We start from the raw sequence: 21,203 nt of genomic DNA on the forward strand, positions 1-21,203 counted from the left end.
GATATATGCTAGGGATGTCTAGGGATATATGCTAAGATATTTACTGCTGATGAATTACTTCACATTCTGCTGAAGTGCAATACCTGCACATGTTCATCTTTTTGTTCACCCCTAGTGGGAGTGGTTCTAGCTGGGCACGTTGCATCTCAGGGTTGCAGAGAGGATCACCTCCACCAAGCAGGTAACCAGCCACCTGTGTCACTCACAAACAGCCTCTGCTCAGCATCTCCATGTCTTCCAGAGTGATGGGAGGAAGAGGTGGCCTGTTTGACTCCTCTCCATTACACATGCCCAAAGGACCACTGAGGAAAGGACTGTCTCACACCATCTTTTCCCCTTCTGAGGAAGAAAGCCCATACACAACTCCAGCTTATCTCCCTTCTGAAGCAGTACAGCTCAGGCTGCTTTTCTGGGGTGTCTGTGGTTCTTACCAAAACTGTCCCCACACATGCCACCAGGACTCAGCTTTGTGCAGAGCAAGTGCCTGTTGCTGCATGTGCAAGGGCAGTGGCAAGGGCAGGCAGAGCAGGGATCTCCTGTTACTGAGCATGCTGCTCTGAGACCCCCAAACTGACACCACTTATACCCCTGGCAAAGTTGTCTTCTCCAGCAAAACCACCAGGGATTTGTGCTCACTTCAGCTGTACAAACATGGTGTAAATGGAAGCAGAGCTCTTTATCTCCAGCACTGAACCTCTCTTTCCTTCCCATGTCACTGCAACTTATGAAAAGCACTCAGGAAAATGAGCAAACCCAACCTGCTCAACTGAGGTAGGGCTCTCAAATGAGAAGTGGCTATTGAACTGAGAACTTCAGGTGTGCCCTGCCTGAAGTGGCAACAATTCTTCTGTAAGAGCTGTAGAGATGCAGAGGATGGAGGAAGGCAGGCATCAGGGAGTAACTGGAAACCTGTTCTGCTATTGCTACAGTATACACTGGCCATGGGGACACTAAAGCTCTCTATGAAATGACAATCAGCCAAAGCATTTCAGAGAGGCAAAGCAGGGAGCACAAGATGCTGGGCATCTGAAAAGAGCTGTGCTCAGCTTTTCTGAAGTGGGCTGTCATGGCAAGGTGAAGACAAAGCACAGAGAGGATCTGCAGTTCTGCCCATCCCACAAGGGTTTGGCCTGAGCCTCCCTTTGCTGGCCATGTCATGCTCTGGCCACATGACACAGTCTGTGCTTAATGGGTGACCCAGGAACTGGGCTCCCACATGCAGGGAAAGCTGAGAGGTCCCCCCTGTTCATAGCTCCAGTCATCAGTGGTTCCAACACCTGCTGGTACTCAGGGTGTGCCCTGATGCAGTGGTCCTGCTCTTCATTTGCCCTGAGGTAGATGAACCCAACATCACACTCATTCTGGAGAGATTTAAGCCCAGAAGAACTCAGCCTGTTGGCTGAAGCCAGAGCAAAAGCCCACCTTCTCTCTCAGGAGTGGCAGTATCTTTACACTCTCTCTCCTGTCTAGATCAGAAACTAAGAAGGAAAAGAGGGGCATGCAGATATACAGGGAACACACAGACCAAATGGGATGCATTGCTCTTTCTGTCTTTCAACCAGCAAGAGACCTTAGAGATATTAACAAGCAAATTCTGAGCTTGATGTCCTTTGGTTTGTAGCTGAACTGCAAAACACAGCAATGTTCATTAGCTGGTGATGCATTCCCAGTCACTGTGAACTGCAATGGTCCCAAGCTCCCACTTCTCATCACGCTGTGCTTTCTTCTCAGCAGTGCTGGTGTTTGAGGACAGAAGCTATGGATTTATGGAGAACAATTTGTGTAGCAAAGATGATGCACAAGTGTATGTGGTGATGAACTCATCTGTACAGCAAAGAGGTAAAATCAAGGCTCCCTGCAAAATCACAAAACCCTTTGCCACTGGGCTTCAGAAAACACTTCATCACATGTATGGAGGTTCCGCAGGATCAGGTCACAGGGAATCATAATTACTGCTTTCATGTAAAGTGAGAAAATCACTTTGTTGTTACTTTTCTTGTACTACTTACCAACTTCCTCCCTGATCTTTTCAAGCTCGACTCCTAACTCCTTTATTTTCACAAGGGCATTTTCATTCTGTTTAAGGAAAAAGAGAGAAAAATATGTATAGTACCCAGGTTTATCCCAGATAAGCACTTTCACATGTTCATTTAGTAAAGCAGATTAGATTGATTCCTCATACTACCTTTTTATTTTTAGGGGATTTTTAGGGGAGGGGAGTGGGATTATAATGAACTCATTCAGTTTTTAAATCAAGCTTAGGAGCTACAACTCATGGGCTACCAGTATCTTGTACGTCTACAAGTACATGTACACATGACATTGCAGAATACTCTGTTAACTCCTATGTGTCTACAAAGACATCTCTATTTTTTAATAATTTTGTGGTCAGTCTGCATATCATTTATGGCTGGACTGCATGTACACAATGGATTTATTTTATAAATTTTTTTCAACTGTTTAACCCTGCATTTAACCACCTCCAATCATATTAATATGTCCAGAGAGTCAAACTGACAGAGCAGATTGCTGTACTCACACCATTTTATGCATGGTGAGCATTCCCATACAAACACCACTAATAACCTGATGTTATGCCCCTCTCCACATCTATTTCTGTGATTTTATTTATTCATTCATTTTTAAGGCTCCTTTCCTTGACTAGTCTCAGAAGAAATCTGAATATTTAAGAAGTAAAACAGTTGAATTGGCTAAAGGAAAATTAAAATGTATTTACATGAGCAATGTTAAGGTGTTATTACCAAAATGCAAGGACTTTGACAGCAGATATCTGGCTAGTGCTGTGCAAACTGACAAAATTCTTATCTCCATCCACTGGAGTCTGATTTAGTACAATAAATCCCAGCATAGCAGCTCAATCATATGGGCACTTTAAATTGGGATGTATCATGAATCATATTAGAAAGAAGACAAAGGAATGTACCCTGCTGGGAAGATCACTAATGATTAATAAAACTAGATCAGGTTACTATAAATATGTCCCAGGTTAGAAAAGGTCAAGAATCCTTAAAGGACACTACAGAAAAATCATATTCAATACAAAAAGCAGTACAGTAGAAAATTGAATTAAAAGGAGTCCTAGAAACCAAATCTTTCTGTATTAAGCAAGCAAGGCTAACAAAAATCTAGGGCACAGACAGTATTAGTTTGGCTGCAGGATAGATAGCAGATAAGATAGCAAGTCAGTTCTATATTACAGAAATGAAAGTGGGAAAAAAAAATCAGAACTTAATGTTTCTGTGTATTTTTCCTGCACTTAACTTTTAACTCTGTTAGGAGAAGTAACACAACTTCATTTCTGGTAATACCAGAATAATAGAATCTGAAATTTGAATTAATCCTTTACATACTGCCCTTTTGGGATGATTTCCACCAGGTCCACAGCCTTTCCAGAAAGTTTGCTGTAAATGGAGTGATAAACTGAACTGATTTGAGAGCCTTGAAGGCTTGAGGAGCCCCAGATGATGCGGGCATCTTTCTTATTCAGTTATGGGCAGAAGCCAGGAGCGCAAGGCCTGGCTCCTCCAGTGACTCCTCCTGGCTCCATACCCTGCTGAGTAATGCACAGGGGGCTGTGTGCCAGGACTGCAGTGTCCAGTCCTCACCCACTGCATTAGGCTCAGAATAAAATTATGTGGATTCTTACGGATTTCTTTTTCTTAATTAGTCAAAAAGTTATGGAAAAAAAAAGTCCAGATACATACAGCCTGATATATTAAAAAACCAGTTTCCTTCACGTAAATTCCCAAACCAGCAGCCTTACAGGAGTAAGGTTTCCCCTTTTGGAGAATACAATTGCATCAGCCCATATGGTCTGTTTAACTCACTGGAGTCATTTTCAGAAGGGCTCTTGACAGACTGCCAGGCCTGGTGCCCTTGAAGGAGTGTGCTCAGGGATATACTGGATGCAGGACTTGCAGATGGGAAGCACCCACTCAAATTACCAGCTCTCATTCTTTGAAACAAAAGCCATTCAAAGCAAGGGAGCTCTGCACAAATCATTGCCAGCACCTACTGATAAGCAAAACTCAATGGGGTTGTTACAAGCAAGTAAAACCTCCACTTTTTTGGGAAAAAAGCATTTAAAATTTTGATTCCCCATTAGAAATATTACAGGCTCCACATTTTACATGATGTTTCATCTTAGATAAGGTTTTTCCTTCCCTTGAGGACACTTGGTGGAGGGATCCTCTCCAAAATGTGGAGAACTGCCGTGGTGCCAGCCTAAAAATGCTATCCCATAACTCGAGCTCCAGCATGGACACCAAAGCACCAGGGCAGTGGGGGTCATGTTTGCCTCCCACCACGCTGGGGTTGTGGTTTCCAGAGCAGAGCAGTCCCTGGGGCTTCCATGGCAGCCAGATCAGCACAGCTCAGGTGCCTTGGCTGTCATTTTACTGCTCTGCCAATACTTCTTGCATTGTGTTTTATTTTAGTCAGAGCTTCCTGTCTGCTCTTTGGGACCTCATACTTATGTTTCCTGGGAGATCAGATGTGCAAGGGTTGCCCTCAGTGCCAAAGCCTCAAGTAATCTCTCAGTGTAGCCAGGGAACTGGGAATGCCAGAGCTAAGGAAACCAAACATTGCTGTAGGGCAAATCTGGATCTGAGTTCGGAATGTAAAGCTACCACATTCAGTGCTGAGATTCCTATACATCCACTGTCATAACATCAATGCAATTCAAAACTTCACAAGCACACAAGGAAAACTTCCCCAAAACGAATGGATAAGAAACCAAATCAACAGGATGTCCCATTGGGTTAATCAGTCTTCATTAATTATCTCAACAAAGTATTTGAAAGCGAAGACAGGGTAACCAGCAGTAGAGCAAAGAGTTGAGGTGCCCTCCCAAGAGTTTTGCCTCCACTAAGGCTCAGCATATCAAAGGAGCTTTGTAAGGATTCTCTACTAGGTCACGACTTGGAGCTGAGCCATTATGGGCGAGCATCCAAGGGTCAAATCTAACTCAGGTTTAATAAGGTTCATTGACTGTACACACCTGTTTTCAGTAGGTGAAAAGATCACAGACCCTGTAAGGAGATTGGGCAAATACCCACCATTTCAAGTGCAGCTGTTAAATGGCAAGGAAGAAAAAAATATTTCTTTGATGTGATCTGGAATTCCTTTTTTTTTTTTTTTAATGCCCAAAAATGTGAAAACAAAACAGTGTGTTTTGCACAAATTAAAATGTCACATTTACTTTTCATGTACTTTTAATGAATGATGGACTGCACTACTTTTTAGAGAAATGATGATAAAAGGCTTCTGTTGGCTGCATCCCAAGAAATTACTCTGACAGTGAAGTAATTTTCATAAAATAAGATTACACTTATGATGGAGATGAAGAAAAACGTCTTCTTCATTCCTGAACTCTGCGACATAATGATTAAGTCTTGTGCCTGGAATATGTCCCATCTCTTCAGACAGAAAGAAAAGTAGAATAAAACAGGCAGAATGAGATGTTTGTCCTACTGCTCTGTTGAATAGAAAATATAGTAGCAACCCTTTTTCCTATCATGAGCTCTGAAGCATACAGACCTCCCAATATTTCTCCTTTAAAAGTCTTGGTGTTGGACAGCATTTCAGCAAGTGAAACAGACACCTGTGAGTTCTCCATTCACCCCAAAACATTCTGAGGATGGACTGCGGCATGACTTACATTGGTGCAACAGCTCCAGAAAACAAGGCAGGTAGTCAGCAGGTAGGCAGAGGTGTAGGAATAAAACAGGAATTTGTACAATTAAATAACATTGTCCAAACCTAGCAGTATAGCTCAGAAAAAAAAAATCAGCTGAATTTAGATATAACTGCATGCAAGGACCTAGAAAAATAACTTGGTAGGAGAAGTCATCATATGGACCTAAGGATGGGCAAGATGCTGGCGTTGCCCAAACAGATCAAGAGAGGAAGCAGTGACAAAAGCTTGTGGGCAGAGGCTGAATGGGGCACTGAGCAGCCTGATCTCATTGAAGATGTCCCTGCTCATTGCAGTGGTCTCAGACTAGATGAGCTTTAAAGGTCTCTTCCAACCCAAACTATTCTGTAATTCTGTGCTTCTATGAAAGGCTCTGCTTTAGTTGCATGGAGCTTCAGATGACAGGTAGACATCCTCAAGGAACATCATCAGAGAGACAAATTGAGATTCTACCTTGGGCCAGGAATAACTGAGGGATGGGGAGGCATATTTGAGGTTTGCCTTAGAGTCTCTCTGCTCTGAGAGCTATAACCTAACTGAGAGGTACTAATGAATTAGAAATACTAATTAAGTAAACCTCCAGGTACTTTTTAGCAATAGGTAAGTAATAGTAGATCCATCATAGAAATAGAAATGGGTCAGATCAGGCAAGGAACACCATAAAATTGCTCAGATCCACATAGGATGTCAGCAGCAGCTAGGAAGCAAACATGGGAGCCTGGAGTTACCTTCCCAAACTGACATGACTCTCCACCCTGCCAACTTACATGTTTGCTTGTATTCTAAGATCCAAATGCATGTACAGTGTCTCCACTGTACAAAAACTTCTCAGTTCTCTACAGTATCTCCTAAAAACTCTCTGCATAGAGATGCTCTGTGGCACTTGTTATTAAAACTGCTCCTCCAGAACAGCTGTCTTCTATGCAGAGCTTTCAAAATACTAAAAAAAAAAATCCCTGACCTGCAAATGGTGCTTAGTCACTGTTGTGCTGTATTCAGACCTCCCTGTGGCAAGGTATTATATTATAATTGGAAAGAGAATCATATACATTGGGAATTCTCTTGTACCAATAAATTTCAGATGACACTTGTAGAAGCAGTAACTGAATCCCCCTGCAGCTGATATTCAAAATTACCTACAATCTTCCTTTAAAAATAGGTGTTTTAACACTGCTGTTCAATCATGCTGGTTGTCAGGTAATCCTTCTTCATAACACCCTTTAGGTTAAAATTTGGTTAAAGTTCACAAGCACTCAGATATTCCACAGTGACTGCACTTTGCCAAGTTTTATTTCAACCCGCACATTTTTCTTAACCTGGTTAGTAGCACATCTCAAGCTATATTTGAACTATCATTAGGTAAATGGGAGACACTATCAGTTTTTAATTTAACAGAGTTATATGAATATACCATAAAGCCAAACTCTAACAGAATACATTGCACAAACATGTGTTTCTGCCAAGATATCTTCTATTAAGCAAATTAAATGCATATATTCATATTTTCACTCTTCTGTACATAAAACCCAGGCAAATTTCCTGAAGAATAATGGGAAAAACTATGTATTCAAAGTGTCCCACAACTTCTCTCGCACATGCTATTTTCCTGTTGCTGGTAGCTCTCTACTTCTGCACTGACATTTCTTACATGACCCATTTTGGTGCCTAGGAATGTGTTTGATTTAGATTCACACAAACATAGGAAAACAGGTAGCTTTGTCTTGTTTCACTTCTCCTATACTGGAGAGTCATTCCTCTGTTAGACACGCAAAACTTTAGGACAGCTAGAGGCTGAATAATCTCTCTTCAGACTTTAAAACTCTCTGCAAGTTTCCTTTATAACCTGTACTCCACACGGCTATTAAAAATGTAAGAAAAGCAGAGCAAAACATCAAACCGACTGTTTGCTACAGATGTCAGCAGTCCCTCCTTGTTTCACGAGCATCCAACCCTACCATTTAGACTGCAGGATAAACTTATGTAAGGCACTGCAGTGCATGAAAAAGCGACACTTAGACCTGTCCCTGGTGAAGGGGAGATCAGCACACTGCAAAGAAGCCGAGCATCGCTCCCCTCTCCGCCACCCGGGAAGCGCATCCGCCACCGACCCCAGCGAGACGCAGCAGCACAGGCTCTATCACCGCTACCGTCCTTCCCGTTCCCTAAAGGACTTAAAAAAGAGGCAAAAGTACCGTCTCGTCCTCGCACAGAGAGGGGGGAAAACAGGTGGAGCAGCATTTGCCCATCCTGGCAGGACAGCCGCCCACCGGACCGACAGCCGCCGGACTGCGGCCAGCCCGGCCCGGAGCCGGAGGATGAGCCCCGGGCGGCGACACTGTCAGAAAGGGATGTCACGTCCCGGCGCGCCGAGACCGGCCAAGGGGACCTGTCACCCTGATGCCTCCCGGGGCGCCAAGGGATGCCGGGGCCGGGGCGCCGGGAGCGGGGAAGGGACGGTGCCGCGGGGCGGGCGGCTGCGGAGCCCGGCGGGTTCGGCCCCCGGCAAGCGCTGCCTGCTGCCCGCCCTGCTGCTCGCCGCTGGATCCGGCCTCTCCCGAAAAAGGCTGCTCCGGCTGGCAAAGGCTTGCCCACAGCAGGGCACGTCCAGCAGCGCCATCGCAGGGAAGTGCCGGGGCGGGCGGCTGCCGGGACGGGGCTGGAAACTTCGCAGCGACAGCCCCAGAGGCGCTGAAACCCGAAGCTGAGCCTGGGCTCCCAGCCGGGGCGCCGCTGGCATCTCCTCTTCGTGCCGCATTCACGGGCACTGATGAGCGCGGTCCCCGCGCTGCGCTCCCGCTCGGATGGCGCCTTTAAGCCAAGCGTGTCCCGGCTGGCTGCCGGCGCTGTTCCTGTCCCGCAGCGCTCCCAAATCCACTCCCGGCTCTGCCGCACTCGGCTCCTCCCGGCCGCCGTGCGGGCCCCGCGGTCCTGCACGGCTCTGCGCGGCTCTGCCGGCTGTGCGCGGCTCTGCCGGCTGTGCGCGGTCCTGCGCGGCTGTGCCGGCGCGTCCCCGGGCGAGCGCAGCGCTGCGCGGCTCCGCGGGGCTGGGAGCGGGCGCTCTCTGCCAGCGGCTCGCTGCAGGCTGCGGCACCGGCCGCCAGCTCGTCCGCCGGCCGTGGGGGTGTCCCCCCCGCTCCCGGGTGTTCCCCGAGATGCTCTAATCGCCCTGAAAGGACTTTCCCTGCAGTCGTTTACTTAAATCGTGAGGACTACGAGCACCCACTGGACCCCGGTGACTCCTCGTAATGGCAAAAACAGTATCCCTGCAACGTACTCAGAGACTTCTGTAATTCTCAAGGGCTGGCATAATTTTTTGCCCCTGTATTTATATACCTACATCACAAAACTCTAACCTTAAGCTGCTATACACACAGGTGTGCTGTATACATCCGGTCTGTATCAGTTTGCCCACTGGGAACACATTTTCTCGGCTGAACCCAGGACATGGAGCTGCAGCAGCCTCATTTCTTCTGGGCTGCTGCCTCTGGCATGGTATATTTACAAAACAAATTTCCTCTAACAATTTACGTTAAAGACAATTCTGGGAAAAGGCAAAAGAGTTCAATGAGTCACACCTAGGGTGGTATTTATGCTGTGTCCCCTGTTTAAACCTGAAAACCACTATTTTCCTGAAAGCCAATTCACTACCAAACATACAGAAAAGTGGCATTGCCTGTACTGCTGAGCAGCTCTGCCTTCTGGTGGGAAAGATGCTCTAGTCTGTGCCTCTATGGACATGTGTTTTTGTTTAAATGTTTGCTCAGCTGTGACTGGTGATGCACAAAGTGATTTTAAAAATAGTAGGAACCAACAAGAATGTCCAACAAAACTGTGTTAAATTACATTTAAATTCTCAGGTAACTTTGGTTTGTGTCAACTTCTTATTCTCTCTCTTGCTCTTCCTCAGTCCTGCCAGGACTTCAATTAGTTTTAGAATATCACAGTCAGGTAATTAAAAACAAACAAACAAACAAAAAACAAACAAACAAACAAAGCCAACAAGATAGAAACGCCATCTATCACACAAATAAACAAAAAACCAAAACACCAAACCAAATTTAAAATTGCACTCCAAGTACATTACTCCAAACACCTTTTAACATTTGCGTTCAAGACCTAACTTTCTTTACAGCATCTGAACATTAATTTGGTTGGCTATTAAACAGCTACAGAGTAGAGGTACAAAAAGACTTCCTTGTATGGTTAAATCATTTCATCCTCACTGTAGGAGCTTCTCTTTCTTGCCACACAACCTGAAATCTGTAATTTGGATCTTTTACAGCCCAAATCCCGACTGGAAACTTTTTAACTGCCATAGAAAAAACCTACATTACCACTTGAGACAAATTAACATAGCCATTTCTCTGAGTTGGCTATTAGAACTACAGTATTTAGATCCATGTCTGACTGTCAGGCAGGGAAGACAAAACCTGGTCATTATTCCTTTTGTAATGCTCTTAAAATGAACAACTCATCTTCTTCAACTGCTTTGCTAAGAATGGGGGATTTGCTGCTTGCACATGATTATTAATCCAAGGTAAATGTTAGCTAGCAAGGTCTATGCATGACTTTAGTACCTCTTAAGCACTAAACAGGAAGAGAAAATATTAAAGTGAAACTTAAATTAAGCAGAAACCATCTGTTGTCCTTCTGGCAAGGGTGAATTGAGGTTTCACAGGTTGATTTAGTATTGATAAGGGATAAGGATGTGCTTGGGAAAGCTGCTGGGCTCTTTGGTCAGCTTAGATCCTTTTGGAGAAAGTAAGACTAAACTCAATTTGAATTATACTTCATCTTTCAGGTCAAGGTGTGTAGCATTAAGTGAGAAAAGACCAAAGTTAAGAAAGCAAATGGAAAATAGAAACTATTTTAAAGAGCAGTTCCTCAGTCAAACGCACAAACGAGGAGGATGAAGAAAGAATTTAGGAGGGGTCTCTGTGGTGGCAGCATGCTGACAGGTAGGTTACAATGTGGAGGGCTTTGAGCACACACCTGAAGCCAGCAATGACTCAGGAATCAAGGATACAGAAAGGGAAATGAACATAACTGAGACAGGAGCAATCCACTCAGCAAAGCAGGCACATCCGAGGAGAGGACAGCCCCTACACCCAAATTCTGTGAGAACTGGCACTTTAAACAGCAGGTTCAAAACAAGGTTTTTGAGTTATTGATTCTTAATTTTGAAATGCTAGAGACATCTGCCTGATTTCAGTGGCATGTGGCACTTGGATCAAATACTGAGAGGAATAATATTTTAAAAACACCTTGTTAAGCACAACAGAGCACCAAAGGCAGATAGATCCACACCAGTGCAGACTGCTGCCGCCTCTGTACACCAAAATAATTGATATCTTTAGACAAGGGTAATATGTAATTCCCACCTACTGGGGACCAAGTGACCACATGGTGCCAACCACAGCATTGACCATCAGTCTGGGAAAGATTGGGAATTGCTGAAGGAGTGTTAAGTGGGGAGGAGGCCTATGGGGGAAGAGCACAAGGAGTTGCAATAAATGGAACTATTGGGCTGAGTGGAGATAATGAAGAGAGCTGTTCAAACAATCAATCCGGGGGACAAGTTATGTCATTCACTTTTGACCCTGGTCAAATATTTGTGAATGCTAATGTGATGCTGGGATGCATTGTCCATCAAGGGGAGATGCTCAAACACCAAGGTGAGAGAGTTAAAACACCATGCTTGTCAAGCTGAATGCTATTTAGGGCTATAGGGCCAGTCATGATAAGAAAGATAGAATATTGAGCAGTCCAAGGTCCCAATCACAGGGACAAATAACAGGAAATTCAAGTAGAAGATAGAAACTCATCAGCTGGAAATAACAGCAAGAACCTGTGTTGCTTATTCAGTCATGGGATAAATAAGAATTATGTCTACTGTACAGATCTGAATAAAGCAAATACAACCTTAGGTTCTAGGAAACACTGGGAGGGAAGTTTAAATGCTTCAAGAAAAGCCACAGAGAGATCTCACCTGAAACCTCAGACAGTTCTGGTTCCCTGTGTTTGGGGGATAGCAGTTCTGAGGCAGGGAATATTTAACCCACACCCCTGGAGGGGTGCCATGTAAATACACATCTGCTTCTTCTAAGAAAACAACAGCAAAGTTGGAAAATTACAGCTTTCTATAAATATAGGGAGAACACTGAGAGAGGCAGGAGTACTTCAAGGCCAAAAAATGTATTTATGTAAGGATAAAAGTGTGTCAACTGGGCATACCTAAATCACAAGAGATTCTGAAACAGTCCTCTGGTAGAATCAGAGGAAAACATAATGACTTTCAAGCTGAAAATTTATCATTTTAGCGAAGAAGTTACAGAGTTTGGCAACAGGGAGGGTCTGGATTTGATGACCCGGAATGAACCTTTCCTTTCCATGCAATACTGCTTGTCTGTGCATTGTCACCAATACATTGCTATGGATTTTGCTGATGATCCACACCCAGAATGTGAATGTGCCTCTGCCAAGCTGCTTTGCATGGAGCTCTGTCCCAACAGATCTGGCTCACATTTCCCTTCAAGGCAGAATGAATAAGTCTGTGGGTAAGACAGAGATTAACATGGGCTGGGAAAACCTGCACTGTTAGTTAAAAAACCATTCTTCACAAAAGCTGTGGTTTTGTTTCATTACTAGAAAGAGAAAATACAGGTAAGTTCCACAAAGAAAGGTAAGTTCCTTAGGTATAGGATTAGCAGCACATATAAGAGGAAAGAAGTCTGATAAAATTAGATTTTAAAACATAAAAGTAATTGCACAAGACAAGTGACTTAACTGGGTATGTTTTACAGTGTTTATTGACTTCAGTGGAAACACAATATAGTTAGCACCTGACAGGGTAAGGCTCCTAGGCAATTAAATGCCAAAGAGGATACCTGCATGTCCCAGAGGAGTGGCTTAGTCTATAAACAACCTATTCTAATAGTTAAGAGGCACCATGGGCAGCAATTTTTCCCTACAGTGACAGAATCAATGCTTTCCTCCACAATGCACATAATACAATTCCTGTTTACTGCCCAAGCAATTCAAATATTTTACATCTATCTGAACTAAACTGGCAGAGGTAGGGATAAATTAGTCATATTTTATAATTTACTATGGTCCCCAAATGGGGCACATTATTCTCTTTAGCTTCATAATGGTCTTTATGTATCAGTGTATACACTCTGCTCTGTAGAGAATAAACAATAAATCATCAGGGTTCTATACACATATTCTAACATATATAAGAAGATTTTAATTCCTAATCATTAGTATCCAATGCTTCCCTATTTTGTGGAGGCTGGCTAACCTTTCTGGGAGAGATATAGTGCTTTCCCTGGATTTTCGTAGTGCAAAGATGTGGCAAAGTGTGAAGATGGAGATCCATGGAGAAGGAAAAACAGAACTGAAGACTGGGGAAAGCTCTGGGAGATAAAGGTAGTAATGCAGAGCTATGTGTGTTCCAGAGCAGCAAAATCCTCAAGGGAACTGCATATTATTCATCCTTTATGGAATGCTGGATAGGCTTGCTGAGGGGCAGAGCATGTGAAGTATGTCAAACAAATATTTCATTTAATTTGAATAGATAACATTCTGAGGGCATGAGCAGCAAAAGACAGTACAGAAAACATGAAGGGATGCACATTTTTTTACAAGAGTACTGCCAGCTCCAGGAATTAGTTGATAGGGAAGTATCCAGTGTTTATGGAAATAAACAAAAGAAACAAGGAGAAAGTTGATAGTGGCGAGGACCAAGGAGAGTGAAGACAGCGCCGTGGGGATACAGAGAAAGATAACTGGGAGAGAAGGCTGAGGCGAGGCACACCAAAAGTTCAAAAACTTCTTCACCTGGTAAAGAAAGAAAAGTACAGATTCAAAAAAAGAGATGAGACTAAGGAGAAAGAAAAGATTGTACTGCAGGTGGCATTTCAGAGGACAAAGGGACATGCAGTGGTGAAGGGAGACAAGGAACAGGAGACTGCAGGAATGAGGAGAGACGTGACAGTCAGACGCAGAGGAGTTGGTGCACAACTGAGACACTGCAAACTCTGAAATGTCTCAGCTCTGGAGAGTGATGGATAAGCCAGGCTATCGGCAGCTGCCGCCTCCTGGCATTCTCTGCAGTCAACAGCGGGAGGCGACGGTGACACCGACATTGAGCACCTCAAAGGACGGCGTGAGGAGGAGCCTGGCTGGCGGCATTCACTGGGGGCAGGATTTTTGACTGAGGCAGCGCGGAGGCAGAATAGGGCAATGCTATTCCAGCAATGCATTTGGAACAGGAGGCTCAGAAAATGCTTGGGTGGCATGCCGAAGATGGGAGAGCAAGGCAAGGAGAAGGGACATCCAGCACACTTCATGTGATTATCACAAAATATTTCTGCATGTGCTCTCTTCAAACTCTGTTACAGTTTGTGTGGCAGAACATGCAGGTGGACTTTGTCAGAATTTTGATATCTACAAGAGGGAAGCTGAGTATACTGACAGAGTTGCAGACGAGTAGGGAAACTGAATCTATTTTTCAATAAGGCAAACATTGGCCTCAAAGACTGAAATTGACTTATTGTCAGTATTGTTAATTCTTCAATTCTTCAAGCAGTATAATTTGAAAACAGCCTCAACTAGTCCTAAATTCTCTTTCCAATTTCACTTATTGAAATTTCCAGTCACATTGTATTTCTGTGAGTGCTTGAAACCAATGAAGATGAGTGCTGCTGTCAAAGGAAGTGTTTTAATCTTCCCCTCTCCTGGTCACTTGTTTTGTCCCAGCTTCCTTCCTTACAGTCCCTCGAGGGTTTGGGCACTGAATCAGATGGGGGTTAAAACTAAAGCAGGAATAAAGTGGTGAATTTGGGGAGAGTCAACTTTGCTAGCACAGGGCCAACTTCCCTAGGACAAGGAATGGAATCGACACTCTGCTGTTAGCCAGGAGGAGAATCCTGTACAGGAATCCTGAACCCTTGTCAGACTGAAAACTACAGTGGAAATAAGGAAAGCAAATACATTCGCTATTACACTTCACTTTCCTTGTTGGAGGTGCATTACAAGTCTTCTCTGACAGCTCTCCCATCAGCAGCACAGTTCTCCACATTGCTTTCAGACATACACACGTGATTCATTATTTTCCAGGTTGGGGTTGTTCATTTTTGTTCTTGCCTAACTTTAAAAAAAATTCAGAAAATGTAACAGTGATTTGGGGATTTCTGAAGCCATGAGCAGTCAGGAATGAGTTTCAGTGAGATGACTCAGCTAGAGCTGAAAGTTATGCCAGATGGCCCCAGAATGGCAATTTCCCTTGGATTTACAGTGAGGTTTCACATTTTGTGCATTACTCAGTACCATGAGGTTTTAATGATCCTCAGGCAACTTATATGGAAGCAAATGTTTTTTAATATAGTTTTTCAACTGTAAAATTATGCTACTGCAAATTTGGATGAATAGAATGTTTACTCTAGAATTTAACAAATTAACATGGACTCCATGCCCGCTGTTTCTCAAGTGAGAGAGCCCAGCCAGATGACTCCTTTTTAAATTCAGCTCTCATAAAAAAAGAATGTGAGGATCTAAACAGAATTCCTTCAGAGTTTTGTTATTTCTGCAAGTGTAGCCTTACATTTATTTTAGTGTCAGTAGCTTGCAAGGCCATGGATTAAAATTCATGAGGGAACAATGCTTTATTACTATGTTTTCTAGTTCTTGATGTCTGGAACAGTACAAAGTAAGGATTCCAAATGAACTAGCTCTTGCTGTCAGGGAATTCATGCTTCCTCATATGAAATACCATTTATCCACCAAGATCACAAGGAAAAATGCATGTTTTCACTGAACTCCTCACGTGCTCTCTACCCAGGAATACATCCCCTGCAAGGCTATATCTAAATTCCAGACCTGTGAGTAGCTGCAAGCAGATGGCCATTTTCTTTAATCAACCTTGCAGAGAAACGTTCCCTTCTCCCAACAATCTTCTCTCTTCCACTCCCGAGTTACTCTGGGCCAAAGCCAGTGACAACTTCATGCTGCTGTACTTTGAGGCCAAGCAGAGCAAGGCACAAGTGCTGACATTCTATGACAGCAATGTCAGTGGCAAAATATTCCAGCAGATTTACATGGACCAAGTTTCTCCTATTGGAAATATTCTCAATGCTCTGCTGAGAGGAACTGTACTTACTGCCATTAGTGAGAATTCAAACTCTCAGTTGTGGGTTTGGGGGGTTTTACACAACGAAAACATAGCTCAGATGATTTTTACAAGTAATTTTAGAAATGCATCATTTATACTAACTCCTCTGTAGCTAGAGCTGGTCTTAATAAATAATAAATAATAAATAATAAATAATAAATAATAAATAATAAATAATAAACAGTTCTCAAATCATTATAATAACCACACCACCACTGTCTGAAATTATGACGTGTGAGAAGTGATTGTAGGAATCTGCAGGTGAATTAGTTCTCAAGGGTGAGAGTAAGGCCAGAGAATTTCAGGAGGATTGCAGCTGAAACCTTTTAGAGTTCATTTCTGGAACCAGACAGCTCAGACCTGAAAGGGGGTTAAGCAAGAGACAGGTTGTGCATTGAGTACATGATTCAAAAGTGCAGATACACACTCTTGGATGGCTGTGAGGACACAGAAGGAGTATCAAGGGAATATACTTTACACTTGAAAGGATAGCAAAAATGTCCTAGGAACACAATAATTACCATTTATATATATCTTTGAGTCATGGTCTGTCTAATCTAGATCCTGTATCGAGCCATGATTATTGCCAGAAAACTCAGAAGGAGCAAGTAACCCTGCATTAGAGAGTGTGATGAAAAGCTGTTCTGCATGGAAAATTCATCTTAACATCTATCTGAAAAAAACTTCCAACTTTAAAATAGGCATCTCCCCTCTAACGTGTACTGCACCACAAAATATTAAATGTCAAGTTATTCTTGCTGCCTACAGAACTTAGTAGACTTTAAGGACAAAGGAATGGTTCCATCAAATAGTATGATTTTTTATCACAGGACACGATATTTTACACAGTTGCTGTTCTATAATTACATTTGATGAAAATATCCCCTCTATAAAGGCATACATTGGCAAACTGCTGACATGAAGGTGTGGATTTGCTTTTTCTTCTCACAGTGGTTTCTTCTAATAACTGATCATCTCTAGTCCTAAAAGTCTGTGCTTCCTTTATGTGTTGAAACTGCAAAACTTCTGCAAAAGTTTATCAGGGGTTTCTGCTAAACTTTCCCTTGACTGGGGGAAAGTGCTTTCTGGTACACAGCAGTACCTCCTTAGGAGAATTATTCTGCTCTGTACTCAAGCCACTTTGCCCTTTTTTGCAAACAAATCAACAGTTCTCTGCTGTCTCTCACAAAAAGGGATTTTTCCAGACTTCAGAGTGGCTTATTACTTTTCTCTTTTTCCTCCCCATTTTTTCATTGTCTTCTGAAGATGCGTGAGCAGCAGTGCTCAATGTCATAAATGCACTATCAGTCTCCCCAGTGCTGAACATGCAGGTGTTGTCACTGCCTCACTTCTACTGGCTGCATCTCTGCTTACTCACCCAAAGATCTTGACAGCTTTTCTTAGCACATGTTCACAGTAGGAGCTCCCATTGATTTGTGCTGACACCAGAAACTCTAATTACTCCTGAGGGTTACTCCCTTCCAGCTGATGGCCAAACCACAGTTCCAGGCAGAGCTGGTTTCATGCTGGCTTTGCTGCATCCAATTACTCAAACCAGTGTGGTGGGAATGTGAGCGTGTTGGTTTTATATGGTCAAAAGTGCAGGCAGCTTGCACTCCACTCATCAAATATGTGGCTCTCCAGCTGCTGAAATCTGTAACCACAATCCACATGGATTGCAAAGGAGATATGAAATTGTACTTGAAAAACTGAAGATCAAATCAGAACTTATAAAGGAAGTTCTGCATGTCTGTCAGCATGTCTATATGAGAGGTTTCTGCAGATGTGGCACACAGTCTTGACACACGTAAGGTGAAATAATTGTCATGGATATCTGTATTTTCAAGCCTTGCTTTGCACTGGAACAACCTCATATCTGCCAGGAATTTTGATCAACAGGGAAAGTTCCACTACACTGCTGCAAAATCCCTCTTGTGCGTCAGCTCAGAATGCATCTGCTGATGGATCTACATGAGAGGACTTGTGATATTTACACTGTCACCCCCTGGGACTGCACAGTAATTTTGGAGAGACAGGGAGTTATATCAGCAGTGTTCTAGCTTAGGAGTGTGCAGTGGTGAGGGAACACAGTAAATAATTTGAAGTCTTTCTACAAATGACATTTAAAAATGCCTTTGGGGCAGGGAAAGGAGACAGAACAATTTTTTAAGTTCATCTAACACTCAGTAACTTCTAGTACTTCATTTTAACTAAAGATTGGTGAAATTGAGTTTAACATGAAACAGAAGATATTCTAACTATGGGACTATGGGAAAGAAGTTCAAGCATTATATATGAATGGCACCTATATAAATATATGGTATATACACAACACTTCCCTGTTTATTTCTAAATTAATCCTTTTCATGTATTTAGCCATTGCTTTGAGTGCGTTATGCTCCTTTGTAATGTGTTTATTTTTAAGAATACCAGTTAGCAAGAGGTGAAAGCAAAAAAATCAGGCCAAATATCTGGAAACTTGTACCAAATCAGGGAGTGATCTCTGTTTTTTACAGTCAGAACAGAAAGAAATCCCAAAACCTTTTTCTTTTGCAACACAGATCCCACTGGAAATGCAGAGATATCTGGACAACATCCAGTCCCTCCTAAACATTTTCCTTCTACTTTCCAGGGCAGAATAACTCCGCAGACACTTACACCTATCATGAATATCTTTCCCTAACAGGCCTGTTATCTGTGGGTTGTCATTGCCTCTCCAGAGGGCTGGGGAGCTTTGCCTATCACAGGCCTGCCTTGGTGCTTACCTCCTGCCTGGCTGCTAAGTGTGGGGCAGCTTAAAACAGGCAGCTCAGCATTACACAAGTTTTTCCAAGAAGCTTCAAAAACCATTTCCAGAAAGGCAGCCAACTTCAGCTGCTGAAGGCATTCACTACTTAACTGTCTTGTGGTCAGACCAATCCCCCAGGCTAAGGTTCAGCCTGAGCAAGGTGCCTATGTCAGGCACAGGAAGAATGTCCCATATGCCAGGTGATGCAATATTCCAGAAGAAGGGGGAAAACAGCTTTCTCTGCTCTGGGGGAAGCCAAGACCCTGCGCAGAACTGAAGAGCCGTGGGACCAAAAGGGTCCTCCTGCAGCATGCAGCCAAGTGCCTGGGGTACCAAAGCTCAGGTGTATAAAGGCACCTCCAGCCCCAGATAAGGTCCAAGTTCAGGCACCTCTTGGGTGAATGGTGGGGAGCCCCAGTACCCCTCCAGCCAGCACACCAAAGGTGCCAGGGCTTCTTGTACAATCCATTTGCACACACTCAATACATCCCCGGAGGATAAGCATCGCTCTGGGTCTATTCATTGACAGTAGCGCACTAAGCAATTTAAAAAACCCCAACAAAACAAAACAAGGAAGAAATACAGCTAATTTTCCCCCACAGATGAAATGAGAGTGTGGTAATAAGAATAGCTGTGGAGCCTGTTTGCCTGAGAAGCAGCCATCAGCCCAGCAGTGCTGCTGAGGACACGTCCTGCTGCTCATTTCTGCAGCTGCCTGGAGCCGTGCGCTCACTGCACCACGGGAACACCAACAAGGGCAGATGGGACAAACCTGTGTGGGATGTAAAATATTCATCACATCCATTTGGTGTAAATAAACATGAACAGTGGGAGTATCCCTGTCTGCAGAAGGGAAACTGCTCGCTGGGCTCTCTTCTACAGCCCACAGAGCTTCATAGACACAATTGATGCTGCCTCTGCACCTCCTGCTGTATGTGGGTTTGCTTTGACTTCTTGGCTGCCCTCACTATGCACTAGGGTGACACACTGACAGGACATCTCACTGTCCAGTCCTCATCCAGTGGTGCCTATCACTGTGACCCTGTTGGTGATCCCAGGCTCCCTGGTGCTCTAGACCTATCCCCTATACAGCCACTGGAGACACAGATCCTCTTCCCAGAGGGTACCTGAAAGCAGAACACGCAACACGGTGTGCTTGGGTGCATGCAGGTGTGTGTACCCACACACAAACACCCGCCTATCGTCCCAAATAAATCCCCTAAGAAACTAAATACATGGTAATCTCCAGACTAAGTCACTTTGACACACCAGTTTTCATCAGGCTTTTGCCTTTTTAGATGCTAAATGCTCCAGGACTGGGACGTCATCTTTGTGTCATCCTCAAAATGTCTGGCACTTCTTGGAATGACTGTGGAATAACAAAAACTTCAATGTCTTCATTTCTATTAGGAATGCTCTATAGAACTCAAATATTAACAAAGAGGAACACATTCAGTCAGCCAAGTCCTTTCTGTTTTCAACAAACCCAGTTCAATCCCATCATCTTTTTGTTCTTTGTTCTGTGTAATTTGATTAAACACAAGCTAATGTTAACTTAAACAGATTGTATTCCACTGGTAAATAAGAAGATAAAAAATTGATTTTTTTCAGTGAGGCTAGCCTTTATGTTTTGTGATGGCTAAAACCCTAATATTCCTGCAATTAAAAAGTTGGCACATAGTTGGTTTGATGTACATTTAGCATTGCCAGACCTTTATTATGTATAATAAATTGTTCATTTTTTTAGAAGTATTAAGATCACTTGAAAAAGCTGAAGTTCTATTGCACTGATCATTGTTGCCAATATTATTATAATGCCCATATAGGTCATTATTGGACATGTCTCTATTAATGGCTGTGCTACTTTGACCTGAGGGGGATGTAAAACCACCAAACAAAATTATTGCTGCCAGAGGTGTGAAAACCCCAGCAGGGAAAAGGTAGGGAAGGCCATGGGTGTGTATCTGAGGGCAGGAGAGCTCCTGGGATGCTGTGATGGGCATCAGAATGAGGGATTAGGTGATGCCTGAGGTTGGCCACATAGGAAAGAAGGACTTGGATCTGCCAGAGGGACAGATTACTGAGAAGCAACCACCAGCAAGTAAATATGTGTTAAGTTACTCAGTGGTCACTGCTTCTTCTGGGAGGGAACTCAGTATTTGACCTCTCTCTAGGCTGATTCCAACCTTCCTTAGACTTCTGTTCAAAAATTTCATTTTGAAATGACTTCTGAAGATTATCTGTGAGCTGAGGCATAGCCTCCTCCTTAACAGCAAATTTAAAGAGTGACATTTGGTCTTGTTATAAATACTTTATGCACACAAATATGCGTGTAAAACAAGAGATGTGCTGAAAAGTTTGCTTTTGAATGGAGGCTCTGCTTTTTGACCCCCAAAGAGAGGAGGGGTTCCCTCTCACCTGGACAGGCCGGGTCTTGTCCACCCTGCTGCTAATGAGAGTTATGGTTTCCTTATTCACTTCCTGAAAGGTATCTATAAGTTTTCATTTGGTAAAAATTTCTGTTC

General features: G+C 43.4%; 1 protein-coding gene across 3 annotated transcripts in view; it reads right to left on the reverse strand.

The window, feature by feature from the left end:
- The window catches only part of MTUS2 (microtubule associated scaffold protein 2), a 265,540-nt gene that overhangs the window by 22,130 nt on the left and 222,207 nt on the right, over positions 1-21,203 (reverse strand). For all 3 annotated transcript variants that reach the window (XM_030955594.1, XM_030955612.1, XM_030955603.1), the window contains one exon: positions 2,010-2,076. In XM_030955594.1, the coding sequence (XP_030811454.1) occupies positions 2,010-2,076 (67 nt within the window). The remainder of the gene's footprint in view (positions 1-2,009; positions 2,077-21,203) is intronic.

This window comes from Camarhynchus parvulus, chromosome 1, assembly GCF_901933205.1.
Source record: "Camarhynchus parvulus chromosome 1, STF_HiC, whole genome shotgun sequence".
In the NCBI taxonomy this organism is placed as follows: domain Eukaryota; kingdom Metazoa; phylum Chordata; class Aves; order Passeriformes; family Thraupidae; genus Camarhynchus; species Camarhynchus parvulus.